This window comes from Embiotoca jacksoni, unplaced genomic scaffold (genome assembly GCF_022577435.1).
Source record: "Embiotoca jacksoni isolate LCO1_2020_lvr unplaced genomic scaffold, fEmbJac1.0.p SCAF_7, whole genome shotgun sequence".
NCBI lineage: Eukaryota > Metazoa > Chordata > Actinopteri > Embiotocidae > Embiotoca > Embiotoca jacksoni.
In genome coordinates this window covers 681,842-704,489 of record NW_027185425.1, presented here as the reverse complement: position 1 = coordinate 704,489, position 22,648 = coordinate 681,842, and the positions used below count along the sequence as shown (strand labels likewise).

Below are 22,648 nucleotides of genomic sequence, written 5' to 3'. Positions count from 1 at the left end.
TGATTGTTGTTGCTATATTCGAACACCAGCAATTAACAGTCAGCAGCTGAGACTAACAACGTGACACAGTAACTTTTTCTTTTTTTTTCTTCTCGCATTTAGACGTTTTGCTGACACAGTGCCGAAGAAGACTGAAGCTCAGTGTCTCTTTCAAACGGGCCCTCGGGGGAACTGAAACCATCACTCTGTGGTTATGAGTTACAAGTCTCTAGCCACCACTAGCCCACTCTGCTGATCATGTTCACTCACCCATGACATCATCGTCTCCTTCTTCCTCGCAGATGACCATGCGCTCCTCGTCGCTGGTCACATCCTCGCTGACCCCGCCCTGGTACAGCGTGTGAGGCATCGGCCGGCCGCGAAACAAGCTCGCTCCTTCCTCCTGAGAAAGTAAAATTTAAAAAAAAAAAAAAAAAAAATCTTTACTCTCATACAGTTTCAGAGATTTTTTACTCCAAAGTAATGTAGCTATTTTTGTTTTTTAAGTCTGCGTTCATATATGGCCACCGGCATTAAAGGCACGCCTTCAAACAACGGCGCTCGCACGCGGCAAACACCGGTCTCATACCTTCAAAGGCACAATAAAAAAAAAAGGGAGAGCTTTGAAGTTTGAGGCTGCGTTCCCCAGAACTTTTTTTTTTTTTTTCCTTTCAGTTGCAAAGACTGAATCTCACACACACACACACACACACACACACACACACACACACACACACACACACACACACACACACACACAAAACCCAGTGAGCCCACTTGAACTGTTTTTGAACTGCAGTGCTTTTTAGTTGTAGAGTTCAACCGAAGTGCTCTGCGCTCTTGAAGGACGCACACATCTGCAGTCTGTGAATACACACGCATGCTGGTGCAAAGGCAATTATACACACACACACACACACACACACACACACACACACACACACACACACACACAGGAAGCAATACTTGTGCTGTTTTATTTTTACAGAATTACTTCAGTCTGTTGTTTTTAACGTTGATTGTTTTCTTTTGTTTGTGCTCTTGGATTTGCTGTTAATATACACAACTTGAATTAAAGCCCGTCATTTCTTCAACAGTGAGACTATTATCTTCCTGCGGAGGTTTTTCTGAGAGATTACACTGTTAAGTAACCGGCTGGTGGTAACGAGTGATCTGGAACGGCTTCCCTCTCACTCTTAAGTCTCCGGAGTGTGTTTACCGCCTCGGAGCTACAGATTAACAACCTCGTACCTTCTCCAGGTCTCCCTCCCTCTCCCTCTGCTCCAGGGTGTGCACGGCGCTCTGGGAAAAGGCCCGGGGACGGGGGTGCTGCCCCCCGAACAGCCCCGCTCGGCGCTCCGGTCCCGCTGGCCAACACGGGCCTCCGACCTTCCCTTCCAGCACCTGGTTCTCCATGTGGGCATCTGGAGAGGAGAGAAGAAAGAGTCTGAGCGAACATCATCACAGCGCACCATCAGGGAGAAGATCAATCTTAAAGAAAGCCTATTGTTGTTTGTATTTCACATTTTCAGTCACTGTGTGGAAAAGCATCAGAGAAATGCCCGACGTGATAAAAAATTTAAAAAAAAATCAAAAAAAAAATCAGTGTGATAGTTTTATGTAATATGGAATTATCGTTTATTTTGTCATAAAATCATAAATATTGTAAATAAAATCACATCACTACAATAGTAAAAGTATTTCAAGGCATTGAAGCACCTGAAGTGAATTCCCCTCTAAACGGGATTTTGTACATGTGCTTGGAAAGGATCACCTTCTTGTGTAATACAGCGATTATACACCAAGTTACCAACTAAATAAAACATGTAATCAAGTTGGACTTTTTGTTAGTGTCGAACTCCGTTTCCATGGCAATACATGGGGTATGACTAACAACTGGAAAACAATCAGCCAAGTCAGTAGACTCTTACGTAATGTATGCAATGTTTACCACTCCAAGAAGTAGGCCGACCCTTAGTAACCCTTAGCAACCGACCCTTAGCAACAGGGAGGATTTCTGGTCCGTTTTAATGCTTTCCAGAGATCTTTTCTCAAACTGAATAAATGCAGCATGTAGAAACACTAAACTATTCAGCTAGCTCTGTCTTGCTGTAACCAAGATAACCGCTGAAAAAATTAATTGATGGGGTCATGTATTTATAAAGATTTCCGCACCGTGTCGAACCGGTCAAGCCAGCCAGCGCTAGGATTTTAAGTGCGTGACGATCTGTGGTGTTTTACGGTACGGCTGCTCGGAGCGACAAAATAGGACCAAAAGAGACCCGATTCATCCAAATGGGTCACATACAAGTAAATACAACATTATATTGCATATTATATGAAATTCTATTCTATTTATATATATTTATATTTATATATATATATATATATATATATATATATATATATATATATATATATATAACCATTGAGGAGGTGGTGATATTTTCTAGTGATGAGCAGGGTGTGTTGTATACAACTTGTTGTATAATGCTGATCATCACACAGACACAGACACACACACACACACACACACACACACACACACACACACACACACACACACACACACACACACACACCTATGCTCTCTGACATGCTCCTCTCCCGCGGCTCCTTTGGTGTCCCGCGGCCCTCGGACAAAGACTTCCTGCGGTCCTTGTTACACCACTTCCAGTCTGGGTGAGCTCTGAAATGGGCCTCCTTCACCTGGAGGAAGAGAAAAGGGTCTTTAATATTCTGTTGCAATATAAATGTAAGAACATATTAGCCCGCGGAAGAGTTTCAGAGGGGTATGTTCACCTGAAAGGCCAGGTCGTGGTACTGCTGCTTCTCATTGGGCCCGAGAGCGTACCACCACTCCCCCAGGATCTTGCTCACCGTCCGGTTGTCCTGGTTGGGATGTCGCTGGTGCACCAGGGCCCGGTGGCGTTTACTGAAGATCATGAATGCATTCATGGGACGGCGGATGTGGTCCTTCTCCCTCTGGTTGGAGTTCGGGAGAGGACAGGAGTTTAGACGTTTATGCTAAGCTACAGTAGTCATAACCTTCTTCTTTTCACCCTCCTCTACTTTTTGACCGTCTTGAAATGTGGTCTTATACCTTCCTATCTCCGTCCTTGGGCAGGGCGCTGAGGGACTGTGTGCGTCTCTTCATGGTTCCAGTGGAGGGCGCCGGATCGTTGGCCACACCCGGGGAAAACCTGCATTCACACACAGAGAGAAGTGAAACTGAAAATCCGGCTGAGACTAAAGGGAGATTCCTCCGTCTGAGTGACTTCCAGGAAAAGAAAATGTGGCCAAATAGAGGAATTTGTGATGCAGTGGCTCCCATGTTATTTAAAAACTCTGCAAAAGAGTGTGTATTTAATAGGAAGTAAAAAACATAACCAGTATGAAATGTCATGCTGTCTAAACCACAAAAACTCAAGAAATCACATGGCAGTTGCCCAAATCAAAGCGTTCCCTTTGTGTTCTGTTTTTCTTTTCTTATCTACTGACGACGTTCTCACCGATCGCGCTAACTACAGAGTATTTATTCAGCTAATTCTAGGTAATTGTTCCTGCTACTAATAAACGACACTCTTTCTGTGAGTCACGACGGTTTTTTTTTTCCCCAGACGAGGCAACCAGACACTGAGCAAATACAAACAGCAAATCAAATGCCACCACAGAGTAGGGTTGTGTTTGAACTGCTGTTGTGTTACAGCGGTTGAAGAATCACAGTCGTAAAATAAACATCAGTTTGTGTACAAATTTGTATTATCGTATGTAATCTAATAACTAATAACATATTAGTAATGACCCCTTACAGAGAGGCACAATCAGACCGTCAATGCTGAAACAAACAGCAAAATTGTAGCCGAAGTGTTAAAAGCTATCTCCAGACAACTGGCAAGAAACTGGTTTCAGCTGTGAACATAACAGTCGCCACGATGACAAAAGATCGAGTTTCTGCGGTGGCCTTAAAGGTAAAGGTACGTTCCACGTAGGTGTAGCTTCTGTGGTTTGACTCCGGTCATCTCCCTTTATCCTGAGATCAGCAGGAAACACTGAGAATCTTGTTGCTAAACTGACTGAAAAAAAAAAGGAAAATTTAATTAAATCCTATATAAGAAAAGTTTGTTTTGAAACTGTGAACATTTTGGCAAATACAGCAAAGACATAACAGAGATGCTAATTAAGCCGTGGGAAGCAATGAAAAAACAAACTATAATGTCACCATTACCGGTGTCAGAGAGTTGGGTTGAAGTTCAGTCAGACGTGTTATTCGTGGTTCATGTTTAGAGGCGTATGTGTGAATGTGTTCATGTCGGGGGATGTTTCAGTTTGTGTGTCAGTTACGTACACACACACAAAAAAGAAAAGCAGGAAGTAACGGACCGGGAATGGACACGTAGGAACGGGAGCTCAAATCTCATTTAAATGCGTCGATTTTTGTTTTTGTTTTCCATCAATGCCATCGGTCTCTCCATTGAGACGCAGGCGGATAACAGGTGTAGCCACTGTAACGCCGAGATAACGCTGATGCGTTTCTTTTGTGCCGACGGTGGCCTTTGTGAGCCCGGCGACCCTGAAAACATTCATAACCACGCTACCAACCAGACAGCCTGTCTGAGTCACTCTGAAAGAGCAATAACCCAGACAGATGCAGAGACACAACCCGAGACTGAGAGGAACGAACAGGCACAGACTATACAACTCCTGCCAGACACACACACACACACACACAAATGCAGCTGATAAAGAAAAAGAAAATAAAGAAGTTGTTTTGTTTCTTTTGAATTCTGCTGGCAAAGGTGGATTTTAGTGCACCTGCTCCGAGTGTGGCGTCCTTGAGAGTTTTTAAAGCCTTTTAAAGTGATTCAAACTACATCGACAAACTGCATCTCGTATAAATAATGTACAGTTACTATCCGCCCTCTAATGAGTCATACTCACAGCAAGGGAAGGAAACAAACACAACGTATGGAGTGTTTTTTTTTGCTCAAAATGAGTTGACACCATTTAAAAGGAGCACCGAGAAAAAAAAAAAAGAAAAAAAAAAGGTGATACTTTTGGAAAGAACAAAAGGTCTCGGAGCGACAACACTTTTTGTTTTGTTTGTGTCTCCATTTTAGCGACATGAAATACAGCTACATTTTATTTTCCCCAAAGTATACATACAATAAATTTTGGAAAAAATATCCTGAGTGGTAAGTGAGAGTACAAGCAAGGAACATTTGAGGAATAACTGATAATGAAATCTCTCGTGTTTTGTGCTTCTTCTAACTCTCTTCTTGATTGCGTTTGCCGTCGGCAGCCACTGCTGCACCGCGCTATACACTCTGCTGTGTTTGTTTCACAAGTCTTCAACGTGCCAGGAAATAAAACGCGTCAAAGCCATCGTACTGTTTGAAATGTCAGAGGCGATAAGCTCGAAATGAAAAAAAGCACGCTTACGGGTCGTCTGTGTCGCTCTCCGTCTCGCTGTCCGCCCCGCCCCGCTCCGCAGGAGGATTGTCATTGGTCGGTGGAGGGCACAAGGGCGAGCCCCTCTCCAGGTCCGGAGGGCCCGGCCGCCCCTCGCTCACCAGCGCCACACCGCAGCGAGGCTCTGACAAATAAAAAAAAAATAAAAAAAGCTTTATTTTTTTTTTTAATGTGCAGCTTGGTGAAAAGCTTCATGAAAGTGAGTAACAGTGTGCCATATGTGTAAACACAGGGCTGCCCTGCATGCTGCTTGTTGACGGGAGTTAATCAGGCCAACTGACCGCGGGGGGGGGGGGGGGGGGGGGGGGGGGGGGGGTGACGAGCTCCGACTACATCTATGTTATAATCTGCTGCCGGGGGAAGAAAAATACTTCATGTAAAATGAAGACACGTGTAAAGAAACTGTTTCCTCGAGGTTTTAGTTATTAAATCAGTACATTACATAAATATTTTGTCATTAAATCTACTCTGTACGAAGCTCAGTTGACACAGCAGATATTTTTACTCAATTATTAAGGTTATTATCAAATACTTAGCAATACAGTTTTTGTGGCATTTATTCAGATGGAAAAATGCTTTGAAGACTGTATACAGTGTGGTGAACCGATCTAACAGCATAATGTTGGTTATGTCTTATATGTTCATACAGTTTTAACAACATTGTCTGGGGTGAAAATGGTTAATATTTGTGCTCAAAATTCCCAGAGACTAAGTTTCCTTGTTAACAGTATAGAGCTGCATTTATCAGATTATTGACAGAAAATGTATCACCAACTAGTTTAATAACCGATTGATCCTTCAAGTCATAATTGTTTAGGCTTTCAGATTGCTGTCTGTCTACACCAGTCAAACTTAAATCTATGAATAAATGTTGGCACCTCAGTAAATAAATAGTGTCATCAACAGTGTTACTGGAATAAAATTGGTGTGAACACCAACTGTGGTGATTTGCAATTCTGTGGCGACTGTTTTGGGAGACACTGACTTGGCTGCTGATTCGTACTTGAGTGTTTTGGCAGTTGTTATTTGAGAACACAGTTGTACATAACATTTCCTGTGTTACGATTATTTCACTGTGGGAAATACTACTTTATAATACGGCGTTACAGCGTGAAGGGAATATAAAAACAAAAAAAAAAGAAGTCAGGATGTCATGACAAGAAGAAAAGGAGCGGGGTCGTTGGGTTACCTTTGCTCTGATTGACAAGCTGCTGGCCATCAGCAGGCTGGGCAGCCACTGGTGATTGGCTGGGCTCCAGGAAAGGGACGAGCGAATGCCAAGGGAACACTGGCACCGACCGAGGCTCCACGTTGGTCCAAACTGTGGGAAGAGAAGAGAAGAGAGTGAGGAAAACAAAAAAAGAAAAAAAAAAAAAAAAAAAAGAAAGAAAGTGAAATGTCATCATGTTTATCCATATGAGTACCATGAACAGTAGACAGAAGGTAGTACTCTGCCCTCTGGCACCGTGTGAAGTCCTACGTGACCGTCAGCCGGCCCGGCGACGAGCTAAAAGCACTACTAAAAACTACACTTTGACAGAAGCTGCCCGGGCCTGAAGACCATGAATGGAGTTGTGTATTCAGTCACCTATTCTGCCCCGCTTCTCCAACACACAGACCAACCCTCAGGATAATGAGAGTTGAGGGGTCATGCGGTGTGTGATGTGATGAGGGAACCTGTTATTTTATCCACAGAGATTCCAGACTGCAGCCTGTCTAGACTGCTGCCACACTGCTGCCCGAGCTTCAGACCCTGAACTCCCCTGTCTCTGCAGTGGGAACTATTTCAAGCCAAGAAAGATTACATAGAGTTTCCCTCGAGTGGAAGACAAAATCCTGTGTGGTAGATATTCAACTTGTACATAAATCACTATTTCTCCTGCAATGGGGTGAGAGATATAAGTCATATCACCATCTTAATATTTCCTGATATAAACATGTATCCGAACGTGTGTGCAGTAATGCACAGAAAATGAGGTGACCGAGCTCTGTTGGTAAACTGTGAACCACTGTTATATTTACGTTAGACTTTCAAACTCTTAATGTCACAGTCCTATAAAATCAATTTTCCTTTTTTCCGTGGTTTTCAATTTCAGTCTCGGTGTCGTAACAAAAAACTGACATTTATGAATCCTCATATTGACGATCCTCAGCATTTGGTTAATGATTAACCCTTAAAAAAAACCCACGACAAATCCATTCTCCTCAAGTGTACTCAATGTTACTCAAACATTACCATGCTAACACTTTCAATTAAGACGGCGAATACGGCAAAAAAAAAAATGACACCTGATAAACGCCAGCATGTCAACGTGTAGCTAAAAGCACTCGTACTGCTTCGCAGGGCCGTTACAAATGGCTCAGACACATGAGCTGTTGAACAGTTGGGTTATGTGCTAATGATAAGTCTTAGAGGTACATGTGCTGTGTGCACTAACACCCCACTACTGCTATTACTACACTATTTTTGAGTGCGTTCACACAGTCGAGTACAGAAACATTGCCGTGCACTACAAGTACCAGGATGATGCACTCGAAACGCCCCCAAAAAAAGAAGTGTTGAAACTCTGGAACACTTTCCACCCTAAAACGCCATCTCGGCTCCGCGGAGGAAGTGGGCGGGGCCACCGGCGTAAAGGATTTTCAAATTAAGGCGTCTGAGGAAGCTGCAGCTGTTCCCGAACACCAGACAAAAGTGTTTGTTTTTCACTGCTGCTGCTGGACAGAAGAATCAGCGTGTTTATTGAGTGTCTTAAACAGAAGCCGTAAAAAGTTTATTTATGGGTAAAATAATTAAAGCTGCAGATATTTTGGCGGGTGACGTGTTCACACGTTGAGGTTATTTCCGGTCGGTGTGCGAGTTGAGACAACGCTACTCTTGACAAAAGGCCTGCACTACGTTTGAGATACGTACGCTGTGGGAATCAGTGATATAGATTATGTTTTGTTTCTCTGGGCAACAGTTCACTCTGTATCTGAGTGTGTTATATATTCATATGATAAACATGTTATAAACACTTTGCCCACCAGCTCCTCCTCCGGCTGCAGTACTCCACATACAGGATCGGCCCCGCTGGAGATAAACTGTCTGTTAACTCCGACGCTGCTGCACTGAAATGTCCAGTTTCCGTTTCCATTAATAATTCTATAATAAAGAATTAACATGGTCTATATATAGCTAACCATTTACCAACTGCAGCTCATCTAAAATGGAGATCAGATAGTGCTGAGCTCGACAACTTGGAAAATGCAGATACGTCCTGACCGTACTGTTGTCGCTGCGTGTTATGCACACACGGCTCAATAACTCTTTTAGATGCCGGTTTTGATGTCACATGGCTATTATCACTGCTCTGGGACCTTTGCACTCCTCACTACTTACAGGCAGTTTACGCTGCTGCCAGCATGAAGAACTTCAGCTGAGGAAGTTTATTCAGATGCTTTACGCACCAGAGTTCGCTCTGTTCAGGTGAGTAATGCCGCGGATCTTGTTGATTTCTTCTTTATTTTGAGGTCAGAGGTCAAATCCACTGCAACAGCACTTAGACGTTGCCGGGATTCGTGATGCATCAGCAGCGTGGCCCGGCTGATGCAGAATTTCTGAGGCAGTTAAAACATATAATGATCATAGCAACAGTTGTTGCACAAACAAACAACAAAAATAAACCATCTTGACAGAGATCATTTGCTTCAGCATTGTGGCCAAGATACACAGAGAGCGGAGAATCGGCGCTGTTTTAAAATGACCTCAGACCGAAAGCAGTCCTGTTTCCATACTGCATTTTCCTGTTGCTAATGAGTATACATACAGTATAGATTGACACTGATACGACTGCAATAAGTTAATATCTGCTGCTATATCAGGCCAGGCCACTTAATCAGTCTGGCTCTAATCAGCAGTGTGGATTCCAGTCAACTTTGGGGACAGAACAAGGATCCTTTGAGCCTTAATTTAACAGATTTGTCTCCGTTCAAATCAATATAGTTCGGAGGGTTTGACAAACTATCAGAAACAGAACAAGATGTAAAAGTTTAGAATATCCTGTGAAGCAGATTAAGCAGGTTTAAGGCAACTATTACTTCTCCGGACATTTCTGCGCTTTCTGGAACTGAATTTAAGCTGAATTAATAATGAAACTAAAGACATGATGGCGGCAGAAACTGATAGTTTCCAACTGAGTGTCAGCGATGACAGCTTTAGGAGTAGTTTGAATGAGCAGCACAACAGGAAATGGTCGTGGTGTCATTACTACATTGATTCAGTCCTCTAATATTGTAACAGTGATGCATGAGAGTCAGTGTGACCTAGTTGAAGTGCAAATTCACCGTCTCCACCCACAGTTGTGGTCAAACTACACATAATTACTGTGCGGTCTGTCCGACTCTGCCTCAACTGAGAATCTCTGTGTAAGAAAGAAAATTAAAATCACAGAAGTAAAACACTTTTTAAAGAAGCTGGTTATATTCTGTATATTTTTTTTTTTCGAAATTGTCAACAAATCCAATGAAAAGACTGAAAACACGAAACTTCCTCCTAAAAAGTTTTGTCTGTTCAGTGAGAGCTTAATGTAGCTTTATTCTACTGTGTGTTGGAGCTCCATTGTTGTTCCCAAACTATTAAACACACATCAATAAGCCTTTGTTAAAATGGGTGACATGTTCATTACAGTGAAAACACGCACTGTAGTATATTTTGAGTCAATCCCACATACACCATAAATACAGCACCAAATGTGTGTTCATCTGCAGCCGAAAATAGTTCCTAACAAGGACTTGATTTATTCCATTATTTGCCAAAAACGAGTGTCCCGCTGTTTTAGGAAATTACCGAGCTGTTTATTTATTTATTTTTTCTAAATCGGTGCTTTTAAAAATGCACTTCAGAAGGAAATAATGGGCAGAAGACTGAGTGCCTGAAAGACAGACGGATGGAGTGATTGGCCGCCTTTGGGTACGCTAAATAAACCGACTCGAGATACTTCGAACTTTTAAAAGGACCTGCTGACACCCTGGAGAGGCGAGGCACGAATATACCAGCGAAGCCACGACAGTGGCGAGCTGTGAAAAATATCATTGACAGAACGAGCGCTCGGATATCCATCTGCGGGAGGCGGCACTGACAGAGCAACACACACCTGACGGGCTGAACAGCTGTCTTCATGCTGTAAGGTGGGAAAAAAAAAAAAGCATGCCACACAACTGCAGATATCCCCCTCCGCTACGACTACATGTCACTATCACGACAGGGTTTCCCTACTAATCCCTGCAGAGGCTGCAAAGCCAATAAAACAGTTCCTGAGCTACATGTGAGCTCTTCTTCTTCTTCTTCTTCACTTTCAACCACTGACGGCTGCAGATGTACCCAAAGAGAGCGGTAATGAAACTTTGTGACGCTAATGCAGCTGCACTTGAGCTGGGCTATATTTAGGAGAGATCTTAGCCGTGGGGGCCCGCGCTGCCTTTCTGCCTTCTGCCTGTGTTTGTTTCTGGGCAGCGCTCTGGCTCCGGGTGTTGTTAAAAAATGTATGGCGGAGGAAACGTTACGCTACACAGGCAGGTGGCTGTTGGCAGCAGTGCGAGGGATGTCAGAGAGAGAGAGAGAGAGAGAGAGAGAGAGAGAGAGAGAGAGAGAGAGAGAGAGGGAAAAGCGCGCACCGGTAATCAGCTCAGGCCTGAACGCTTTACTGCACTAATTCTACCGGTGGAAACAGCGTATCCATGACAACACGCCAGCAATACGATTACTCCTTTTTCTGCTGAGAGCAATGAAACACATTCACATCACGCTGGACGTGCCCTTAATGCCCTGTCTGAGGTTGTTGATTGTCTGGAACACTGACATGAGTATGTGTGTGTGTGTATGAAAGTGTGTGTGTGTGTGTGTGTGTGTGTGTGTATGAAAGTGTGTGTGTGTGTGTGTGTATGAAAGTGTGTGTGTGTGTATGAAAGTGTGTGTGTGTGTATGAAAGTGTGTGTGTGTGTGTATGAAAGTGTGTGTGTGTGTGTGTGTGTATGAAAGTGTGTGTGTGTATGAAAGTGTGTGTGTGTGTATGAAAGTGTGTGTGTGTATGAAAGTGTGTGTGTGTGTATGAAAGTGTGTGTGTGTATGAAAGTGTGTGTGTGTGTGTATGAAAGTGTGTGTGTGTATGAAAGTGTGTGTGTGTGTGTATGAAAGTGTGTCCTCGTTATTCTCTGTACTCCCGCTCTCAGTCTTGCATGTCTAAACATGTCAATACATCTCACCCTTTTAAAGTTTGAGAGAAACAACCCTTATTTCGGTCTCACGCATGCACACATGTAGGAACTGTGGCACACCACCACATCCCCCCTCCCACACACACACACACACACGCACGCACGCACGCACACACGCACACACACGCGCACACACACACACACACACACAGCACTCTCAATAACTCTGACACTACACACACTGAGTCACAAATTACACACAGCGAGCAGCAGGTCTGGGTGGTTGCCTGAGCGACTGATATATCAAAAGCTTTTGATATTCATACCTCAGAAAAAAAAACGACTTCACTTTAAAGTCGTCTTTATCATTTAAACCAAGTCAAGATGTTATAATTTAATCATGAAGAAGGCTATGAAATATCAACATCAGAAATTCAAAGATCCTCACGGAGTAAATCCGCTACTTTTAATATTTGTATTCACGGTTTTAAACCAATCGGTAGCTGCAACCTTGTAATGTTTCCTGAATGTGTATAACCTCATTAATATACTGTATGTTTCTTTATCATCTGTGTGACTTTCATATCCAGCATCCTCTCCTCTCAACTGTGACACCAAGCAAAACCGTAAAACTACCAATATAGACAAAATACTGCACATTTATAACACTTTCATTTTCAATATTTAGAAAGTGCTGCAACAAAATGAGAAAGCACGCATTTCTAAATGGAAACCATCTTTGTTATTCATATATTCAAATTAGCATTTCTGAGCTTGCCCATACTGTAATATCACAAAGTTGGCATGGAAACAAGCATACAGTATACGATGAACCCAAACACCTCCATTTCTCAGTGGCCAATTTTCTTACATCCCACAACCTGACAGCTATTGGGACATTTACATAAAGTGGTCTCATGGGAAGTGGGGTCGTAGGAGAATTAAACTACCCACAAAAATGAAAGCTGCTTAGCGGTACCCAATGTTAAATTTTACTTTTTAAAATTCTCTGTCCGGCTCAACGCTGGCGAATTGTTCTCCTGGAGATATCTAGAGGAGATCTTTGCTCTCCCTCCTGGTTTGGACCTTCTGTACAAAATAGGTTTGAATAAATTAGGAGCCATAACGTCACTTGCATGATCTGTATGTGGCACTATCAGAAAAATGACTGCAAGCGGTCTTAAGTGACATCTAGATAGGTGAGTCTCCCAAATCTTCGAACTTGTTGTGCACTTTATTTCTTTATCGCGACGGAGTCCTAAAGGTCCCCATGTTTTATTGGACCTTAATAGGAACGTTCAGTGATTCATGTGTGGTATACAACCTTTAGAGGACCACAGGGTACACCACTTCCCTCTGCTCGCTTGTTTGTAAGGAGCTGGTCTCTAAACTACGTCATCTTTTAATGAGAATCAGTTTAGAGATGTCATAATATTTATCAGTTATGGAGTAGCTTTCCATCCACCTGTGCAGCCTCCGTCAAGCAGCACATTTACAGTACATCTTGTATTTTTTTGTAGAGCGTTTGCTTCTGGTACAGGCTGAAGAAAGTAATGATAACCAAAAGGAAAATAAGACATACTATATACTTCCCAAAAACAGAACAAAATCTGCATGCACGACCTGAAATGGACTCAAGTTTGGTTGTAAAATGCCTCTGAATATTCATAAAATACCAACAACTTCATCTATATTTAATTCCTCTGTGACTCTTCTTTTTTTGTAATACTCCATGAATGCAATTACTTTTCCCCTGTTCTACTGCAGCTGATTTCATGTAAGCTTTTTACAAAGCAATCGCTTTCCGTGTACAACTGGCAAAAAAACCCCGGTTCATATCTCAGAAAACAGCTGAGTTCTGTATGCAGCCCAGAGCAGTGGAAATATCCTCATCTTAATTCTACAAAAAAAAACGCCATTTGAATTGTTACTTTCTTATACTGCAAGCAAGCAATAGTAAAGTGTACATGAGTCACAGTCCCTCTGATGCCACTGCTGTAACCCTAGAGCGATAATGAAAGGCAGAAGTACGAGGCTAGAGTTCATCAGAGCCTGCACATCCCTTCCCACTTTACAGCGTGGCTCAGCAGACTTTGTATCTGTCGTGAACAAAGGTCAACACCACATTACGGTGATCTCCCGTTCCCCCCTCGTTCCTTACCGGTCCCTGGGCGTCCCATGATGATTTGCTTGCGCGGAGCAGGGTGTGGCGACTCGGCCGGCAGTATGAGCGGCAGCAGGGCTGTTGGCGTGGGATGACAGGCCACCGGCTGCGGCAGCGGCCCTCCGGTGGCGTCCTGGTATCCCTCGGATTTCCTCTCCCTCTCCCTGCCTCCAGAACCGGACAAGGATAGGACTGAACCCGATGAAGTGGACATGGACCCGGGAGTAGAGGGGCTGGAGAGGGCGGCGTGGCCCACTGTGGCTGGAGTCAAGGACTGGGAAGAGACATCCAAAAGACATTTATAAGATAACTTATTAACAAAAAGCTAATAACATTACTTCCATGTTAGTACTATTTCAAATGTTTAGTGCACTCAATACAAAATGTACAAGGGTTGGGTGATATTATTAATATATAATAAAGTACCGTGCAAAATGTCAGGCAATTCACATGTTTAGATTCTCATTAATCGGGCATCATAGAGAGGCACCTGTTTGGTCTGAAAATTCAATAAGCCAAAGTCATTCAGTGTCTTTTGTGACCATAAGAACAAGGAGTCCTACAACACAGTACCCCCCACCCCCCAGAGTCCTGACCTTGAAAAACTGTACCGCGGAGAATCTGTGCTGTTTTACAGACACGGGTTGGTCATACCAAACGTTGATTTGATTTAGGCTTTTTTGCGGTTTCCTCCAATACGTATGAAGTTAATGAATAAATAACTGGCATTATTACGCATTATTTCAGAACGCATTCCTCACTATACATTTGGAGGCTGAAGCATTTGCAGTCTGTATACCATAAGCTAAAAAAGATACTATTTTGCTGTAACATCATAAAAACACATGAATTCCTTACCGAACTGGAGGTGACCAGGACCAGTGTGGATGTGGGGTTGCGCAGAAGAACCGCACCGTTGGTGGTGGCCCCGTTGATGGGGACGGGGGCCTGCAGGCCTGGGGGAGCCGTGTGTTGGGGCTGGCTGTGCTCCCTCGACCTGCTCCTCTCTCTTCTTCCTAACGGGCCGTCGGAGAACTTTGCCAGGGGGACATCCGGGTTGCGGACGATGACCGGGGAATCGCGGAGGGGCACGATGCGGCGCGGGGAGGGCTCCTGGGGCAGCGGGGAGGGAGGAGTGGGAGAAACCAGCATGGGCGGGGGCGTGGAGGCAGCAGAGGATGGTGGCCTGCTTGTGGCACTGCGAGGCCGGGGGAAGGAGAGTGAGGAAGGGGTCGTGGGCTGACTCTGGGGCGAGAGGACTCTGAAGGCGGCAGGGCTATGGCCCAGGGTTGGGTCTCCCATCAATCCGCCCCCTATGCTCAGCAGCTGCTGTTGCTCGGGTTTGGTCTGGTAGTCCTGGACTACAGGCAGTGGAGGGGGTGGGTGGGTGTCGAGCTTCCTCTTGCTTGGGCTCATGGGAACTGTAAAAGTGAGATTGGTCTGAAACGTGGGTACAATCCCTGACAAGTGGCGCTCTCGCTCAGCACCTGGCGTACCCATCTTAGTGCCGCTAAGCTGCCGGTGGTGGCGTGGAGTAAGTGAGGCAGGAGCAGTAATGGGGCTGAAATTGGCAGGGCGGAAGCCGAAGAGCGGCGAGGGGGAGGGCGACGGCGTTGGGGAGAAGGGTGACTGGTTGGAGATGGGGGAGAACGAGGGCGTGACGGAACGAGAGCCGCCCAGGGAGACCAACATGGTCGCTGCCTCACACTCGTCGAAGTCGAATCGGGAGAGGTCCTGCGGTAGCAGTGAGGGGAGGACCAGGCGGGGGCGAGAGTCTCCACGACTGCTGGCCTCACTGCTTTCCCGTGACGTCTCGTCCCAGTCGAACTCTGAGCTGGCTCTCCCACCGCTCAGTCGGAGGTCAGATGGCGTCAGGGTCCCTGTGCTGCTGGCTCCGCCCCGTTCCCGACCGCCTCCACTGGCTTCCATCTCCTTGGTTCTCATCGAGAGGTGTCTGGAGCAGTAACCTCGTCGCTGGGACTCTTTAGAGCAGCCCTCCCGGGAGCACAGTCTCCTCCACTGCTTCCCGTTGAACTTCTTACGGATGCCAGTTGGCGTGCATACCACATCTCCCTTCTTGTACTTTTGCTGGGCAGCTGTCAGTGGAGTGCGGGAACGTGACGAGGAGGAGTTAGAGCCTGATCCGCCGCCGCCACCTGCCCCACCGCTGGCAGAACCTCCTCCGGAGACCTTGTCGACTCTGGAGGAGGATGAAGTGGAAGAGGAGATGGGAGGGAGCGGAGGGAGCTGGGGGGTGGTGATGACGGCGCCGGCTGCTGCGGCTGCAGCTGCTGCGGTCGCTGGGTCGAGGCCTAACAGGACAGGTGAAGGAGGGGGGTGGGGGTTTAAGGCCAGGTGGGTGGGGGGGATCCCGATGCCCCGCACCACTGACAGGTGGGGATTGAGGTAGCCAGGCGGGGGCTTAGAGACGATGTGGCGATGTTGGGGGATTGCCATTGGTTTGGCCCCGGATATGATCGCCCCCATTGGGATCATGTTAAAGTGGGACACCTCCATGTCTTCTTCAGGGGTGAGTGGCATGTATGGGTGGAGTTGCTGCTGCTGCTGCTGTTGTTGTTGCTGTTGTTGTTGTTGTTGTTGTTGTTGCTGCTGCTGCTGCTTCTCCCTTTCCTTCTCTCTTTCCTGATTTCTCTGGAGTTCCCTCTCCCTCTCCCTCTCCAAGTCTTTCTCAATTTCCCACTCTCTGCCAGGGGCCAGGCTGAGGACAGACGCCGGAGTTACTGGGGAGGTAATGTTGTGGCCCGATGTGGAGGACACAGGGACCATTCCTGGGTAGGGAATCCCTCTTCCCAACACTGACCCCATGCCGGGGGTCATTCCCCGACTCAAACGACACACCTCCTGCTCCACATCAATTTCTTCCCTTTCCTCCAGCTCTCTTTCCTTGTCTCTGATCCCCTCTTCTGCCTCACGCCCCACAACAGCAGGCAAATCAAGGTCCCACGGTGGCGCCAGAAGCCGGAGTGTTTGTCGAGAGACCCAGACTGCCTGGGTAGCACCTCTGCCAACTTCCTGCTCATCCATAGAGTGAAATCTTTCCTCACACAGCAGCACACGGTAGCGGTTGGCCACAGCAGGGTGCGTGTCTACCTGGGTCACCACACCTTCCCGGTACCATTGCCACTGACCCTCGTAACCCTCTTCATTGCCAAATGGTACGCAGACACGGGTGCCGATAGGTATCGGATGGACACCGGGTGGCGACGCATCCAGGATAATATCCACCACCCCTGGGGGGCTGTCATGTCGATACGGATAACGGCACAGTGTCTTCTCCCCATTCAGTTGCACTTCCAGGCTTCCGAATTCACCGCTGACCTTGCGGACCACCCCGGCCCGGAACACCAAGTCCGAAATCCCCCCTTCGTCCCTCCATTCGCCTCCCCCCTCCTTGTCACTTTTTCTCCTGAGCTGGCGGGCGAGGATGCGCTGATTCTTCAACCCTTTGGCCAGGGCGTCGGACAGCGCGTCGGGGAGACGGGGCGCCGCGTGCGCGGACACCTGCGCGTGGGGGTGCGCGTCGCCTACGACCTCCAGGTCGGCCGAGTGCTCGCTGGCAGTGTCTGTGGAGGAGCAGCGCGGCAGGGCGCTGGGGGACACTCGCTCTGGATCCGTCCCCCCTTCACCTCCTCCGGGCCTGTCCCCTCCAAGCGACAGGGTCGGGGGTCCCGGAGAGTCCCGAGGCCCCTCCCTGACGGCCGTCCTGCTGTGGAAGTCGTCCATCAGGCTCCTGCTCTGACTGCTGCCATCGGAGTGCGAGACGCCGATGTCAACTCCTGGACCCGTTGACCCTTGGTTGAGGAACCCGCTACTAAGAGGAAGAGGAGGGGGAGTACAGGATGCAGGGTTGCTATGGTTACCAGTAGTAGACGAGCAGTGTTCAGAGGTGTACTTCTTCTTGGGAACGCGGGCCTTGAAGGTGGCCGTTTTCCGGCTGGAGGCGGGGTTCGGACTGTTGTTGGCACTCGGCGTACTGCTGTTACTGCAACTGCTGCCGCCGCTGTCACAGTGGCCGCCGCCGGTCACCGCCGACCTTCCCGATCTGTCGGAGGAGGATGACAACAATTTGCCGGAATCCATCGCGATCGATACCGTTGTGTCCGACAGCCCTTCTCTGTGAAGCCCCTCCCCCTCCGAACTGTCCCGCGGTCTCGTCGGGTCCACCTGCGAGGACTCGTGTGAGTTAGAAGAAAAAGAGGAGGAGGGCGTTCGGTTTTGTGGGGATCTGCTTCTGTCTCTGTTCTCGTCGGAGTCTCTCTTCTCTCCTCCTTCTGGGGCATCCCCCGCTCCGCGACGCTTCCCCCCTTTCGCCCGGGTGGAGGGAGGGGAGCGCCGGCCCTGCTTTTTTATCGGCTTCATCTTTTCATCTAGTTTGCCTTTTCTCCAAACAACTCCTTTTATTTATTTATCCCAGAGATTCTCCTCAGCGTTCCTTTCTTGCTCTGCCTCGCTTTTTTTGTTTTTTTTCTTCTTCTTCTTCCCCCTCCTTTTCCTTTTCCTCTATTTTTCTCCTCTGCCGGGGCCTCTCTCTCTCATCCTGTCTTGTCTTCTTTGCGAGACTTCGGCACTTGCCCACCTTATTCCAGAGACTCTGAAAGAAAGGAGAACAGGGAGTGTGGGTTACTCATGTGGCAAACGCATTCAGACATGCACAAAGCCGAATCATGGCACAACATAGCTCCTAACTGCATGGCTTTGAGAAGACAAGTGACTCAGTGAGTCAAAATCAAACACCTATGAAAACATTTGAGTGACACGAAAGTAATCCAGAGCAAAGTGGGATCTAGTGATTGCGTGAATCACAACAAATAAGCGTAATACGCAGTTAAAACGTTCATTTTAGGGAAATTTATTCCCTGCGAAAGGATGCGCCATTGTACAGGAGTAGTAATGAATATGACTCATCTACAAATTCATTACACATTAATTCATTACATAACAACTTCTACTCGCCTTACACAAGGCCCGCATCCATACCAGGTACATATTGAAAACAGGAGGCCATATTGTAGGGTAAACACAATGTAGGCTTTACAACACAGCATGGAAATAGTGAGGAGCAATTTGCCCAGACAAGCCTTTCTGCGTGTACTCCACACACACACACACACACACACACACACACACACACACACACACACACACACACACACACACACACACACACACACACACACACACACACACACACACACACACACACTACTTCTTGGCCAGGGCAGTAGAGGCGGGGGAATTCCTTCTTCGCTCACATACTGAAACCCTCCCTTTCTCTCTCTCTCTCTTGGTGGCGACCTTTATCTATGTATTTCAAAGCCGAGTCAATCCGCCCCTACAAACTCCATTTCCTGTGGAAGACCATTACCTAACTTCCCGTTACTTTATTCCTCCCTCTCTCTTTGCTACTATTACACCCTCTCATATGCCCCCCACCCCCAGCTCGCATTCTCACTTTCCTTAATATTGATTGTTGTTTTTGTTTTTTTTAATCTCTCCTCTCCTTTTCACTTAGTCTCTATTCTTATTTTCGTGTTGCAGCCACCCAGAAAAAATAAAAAAGAAGCAGACTTGTTAAGAACAATGGTTATTCCACACCGGAGTCATTCAGCAGCGCTTAGCCATGCCAAAGTCATTCAGAATATCTCCTATTCCACACCGGGCTCATTCACAGCTCTGCCTCCATTTAGAAAATAAAACAGATTGATTTTGCTGGCTTGTTGAACAGGGGACTGTTGTCGTTTAACTGGTTTATTTGCTGTGTGGCTGATACGTGTGGGACTTGCCTCGGGTCCTAGCTGCTGCGAGCTCTGCCTCATTTTTCTTCGAACACGGAGTCAGAAACGATGTTAACATGGTGTGTACATAAGAGGCAGCATCAGAACAACCCTTATATGCTCTGTCACCTTCTTTGGAAATTCTCACTCCTACTGTGATAGTCGCTGTCAAAAATCTTCTGTCTTGATGTCTGTCAACCACCACGAGGCATGTCTACTTGTCAATGACTGTTTGGCTGTCTGTTTACTTCACATGTCTGCCTGTCTGTCCCCGTTTCTACATCCGTCCTCCCACCAGTCTCTTTCGGTCCGACTGTCTCTATTGCCTTTTGTTGCCTTCCTGTTTGTCTGTGAAGGCTCGCATTCATTCAGGTCCTTTTAATATCTGCCACATCATATCGGCTGGAGAGAAATCCATTTTCAGAGATGAGTGCAGCCTGTCTCAAGGCCACACACACACACACACACACACACACACACACACACACGGCAAACAGCTATGTGAGGATAGTTGATAGTGCACACAGAAAGCTGGAAATGCAAATCCCTATTTAGGACAGATGAGTGTAGAGCATCCACCATAAAATAATTTGGCAGCCGGCCTTACTTGGTCACGATAGAGGTATGCTATATGTGTTTACTCAGTATTGCATCGCGTACAACAGCTGGTGTCAGAGTCATGGGCCTTATGATAACAGCTTAAAGGCAAACTGACGCAACGCACAATCCCCTCTGTGAAATATAGAGTGAGGAAGCCCATATGGGTGTTAAAGTAGGCCCGGGTCTCTAATGTTTCATGTTCACTAATCGTCAGGTAGACACAGCCCGGGGTCACAAGTTCAATCATATTTTATTTGCATTTAATAAGCTAACATGAACACGTAGTAAGCATAACAGGAGGCAGCGTGGTAGTTGATATACAGTCAGTCATATGAGGCGAGAAAAATACGAACCTCCGCCTTTCTGGGGGCGAAATTTAGCTCAGCTTGTTCATGTGTAGGTCACATTTTAATGTAACTGTGTTACCAGTACGTAACTGATTATTGCGTAAAATATAAATTGAGTTAACTTGATCATGTTTAGGATAAGATTATATGTGCCTAATTCATACAAAACTGTATGCCCTCCTGACTATCATGTCATACATTCACTATAAAGGGGCATACGGTGTCAAGTGGTGCACTTTTACAGACATGGCAGTCCCCTATTGTATTTTATAACATGCTTTCATTTTCGCTGAAACCCGTATTAACGGTATATTTCTGACCCACATCAAGCTGTACGCTGCTTTAAAGTTGTGCTATGTGCGGAGCAACCTCTTTAAAGTTTATAATGGGATTACTACAGCGCTCTATTAACGACAGGCCGGAGCCTATAAATCTATACATAATCATAATCCAGAGCAGATAACAGCTGTTAACTTCATCAAGGCCCGACGCACTAAATGCAAACAACAAGCGGTGATGTCGTCACCTCTGGTTTAGCTGGATAGTATCGTGTCAAGCCCTCGTAGTACCGCGATTACTACCAGTTTTTACTCCACAACACTGCAGGCCGTGGCGTGTAGCGACCAGGCCTCAACTACACAGAAGGCCGCTTGGAAATCCTCTACTCACCGTAACCGGGAAATAACCGGTTTACCGGGCATGTTGACCCTTAATGCCATTTTATACGGCCCATATTCCCCGTGCGGCACGACGGTGTGAAATGTCCCAAACAGACGAGGACGTTAACTTTGTCAATCCGGTCCACAGACAGACACACACACGCGCGCGCGCGCGCGCACGCACGCACGCACACGCGTACGCGCTCACGCGCGCACACAGCGAAAAAGAAGCAGATAAAAGTCGTCTGCTTGGCCCATCCGAAAGTGACAGTCGTCTGAAAATACTGCTCAAGCTGCCCGGAGAACTTTGTATTCACCCTCGGCCTCGCTTGAATTACTGCAGCCGCGTTACAAGAGGGAGAAAGTGCCAATATGCTGCCACAAACTAGTCCAAAAAAAAAAAAAAAAAAAAAAAAGGCCCACGAGCCCCCTTCACAAACACAATCAATCCTGTCAGCCACGTTGATTCATGAAAAAAGAGGAAGAAAGATGTGTCAGTGTGAGGTAGAGGAGGAGGAACGTCAAGCGAAGAGTTGTCGGGCTTTCATACGGCGCAGGAGAAATAAACAGTTGTTCTGGGGAAGTCCAACGGCAGTTATGGCGTTGGATATATTTCTAGTGGAAAAGTTTCAGGCTCACTATGTCTAGCCGCACCGCTCCCTTTTCCTCTCGCAGAAGACACCCATTCCGCCCTCTACTCCTCTCCGGAGGCGACCCAGATATCGGAAACTGTGCTGATCAGCTCGACTGCTAATACTGTTTGTGGCCACAGTAAACACGAACAACGTTAGCACCTCGGCGGGCGCGCACGCACACACACACACGCACACACACACACACCAAAAAAAAAAAAAAAAAAAAAAAAAAAAAAAAAAAAAAAAAGCACAACAAGCCCCACTGCAGTGCTGCAGGAGAAGATTTGTAGGCAGCTTGTACTCACCAGAGCTGGTATAGTACCCCGGTGTGTGTCTGTGTTGAGTCCGCCGGCTGAAATAGGGCAGGAAGGCCAGTCGTCCGCAGCTGTCAGTTAGCGGCCGGGCATGTTTCTCCGGCAAAGCAACTTAAAAGGAGGAAAAACTACTGCCCTGTACATTCTACACTACAGTCGCAAAATGGTGAATGAAGCCCCAAAGCCTTGACAACCAGCCCGCGCGGCCAATCGACGAGCACGAACGCGTACAGTACCCAATAGGATACCGCATGAGGGGAGCGGGGGCGGAGCCACGCGGCGAAGTAAATTTGACGGACGGCGCGCCGCGACCAATCAGTGTGGGAAAACACAGAACAGCTGTTGGGAGAGCGAGGCTGCGGCGGCCAATAGGGCTCCGATGTGGGTATGTCTGCGACTTATACAGGCACGCAGGACAGGGAATGAAAGCTCTCCTCTTCTGTCTGTCTGTCTGTCTTTCTGTCTGTCTTCTTGTTCATCCCTTTATT

At 46.6% G+C, this 22,648-nt stretch overlaps 1 protein-coding gene across 4 annotated transcripts in view; it reads right to left on the bottom strand.

Annotated features, from left to right (window-relative positions):
- cica (capicua transcriptional repressor a) overlaps positions 1 to 22,345 on the bottom strand; it is a 33,460-nt gene extending 11,115 nt beyond the window's left edge. For 2 of the 4 annotated variants that reach the window (XM_069176567.1, XM_069176570.1), the window contains exons 1-10: positions 22,152 to 22,345; positions 14,669 to 18,422; positions 13,808 to 14,084; positions 6,641 to 6,772; positions 5,422 to 5,575; positions 3,083 to 3,182; positions 2,782 to 2,964; positions 2,562 to 2,688; positions 1,231 to 1,403; positions 250 to 382 (exon numbers count right to left, since the gene is read on the bottom strand). In XM_069176567.1, the coding sequence (XP_069032668.1) occupies positions 250 to 382; positions 1,231 to 1,403; positions 2,562 to 2,688; positions 2,782 to 2,964; positions 3,083 to 3,182; positions 5,422 to 5,575; positions 6,641 to 6,772; positions 13,808 to 14,084; positions 14,669 to 18,190 (4,801 nt within the window). In that variant the 5' untranslated portion in view covers positions 18,191 to 18,422; positions 22,152 to 22,345. Of the gene's footprint in view, positions 1 to 249; positions 383 to 1,230; positions 1,404 to 2,561; positions 2,689 to 2,781; positions 2,965 to 3,082; positions 3,183 to 5,421; positions 5,576 to 6,640; positions 6,773 to 13,807; positions 14,085 to 14,668; positions 18,423 to 21,221; positions 21,581 to 21,850; positions 21,991 to 22,151 lie in introns of those variants that run through there. The other 2 variants (XM_069176569.1, XM_069176568.1) reach the window with 2 other exon arrangements.
- Positions 22,346 to 22,648: the final 303 nt, after the last annotated feature.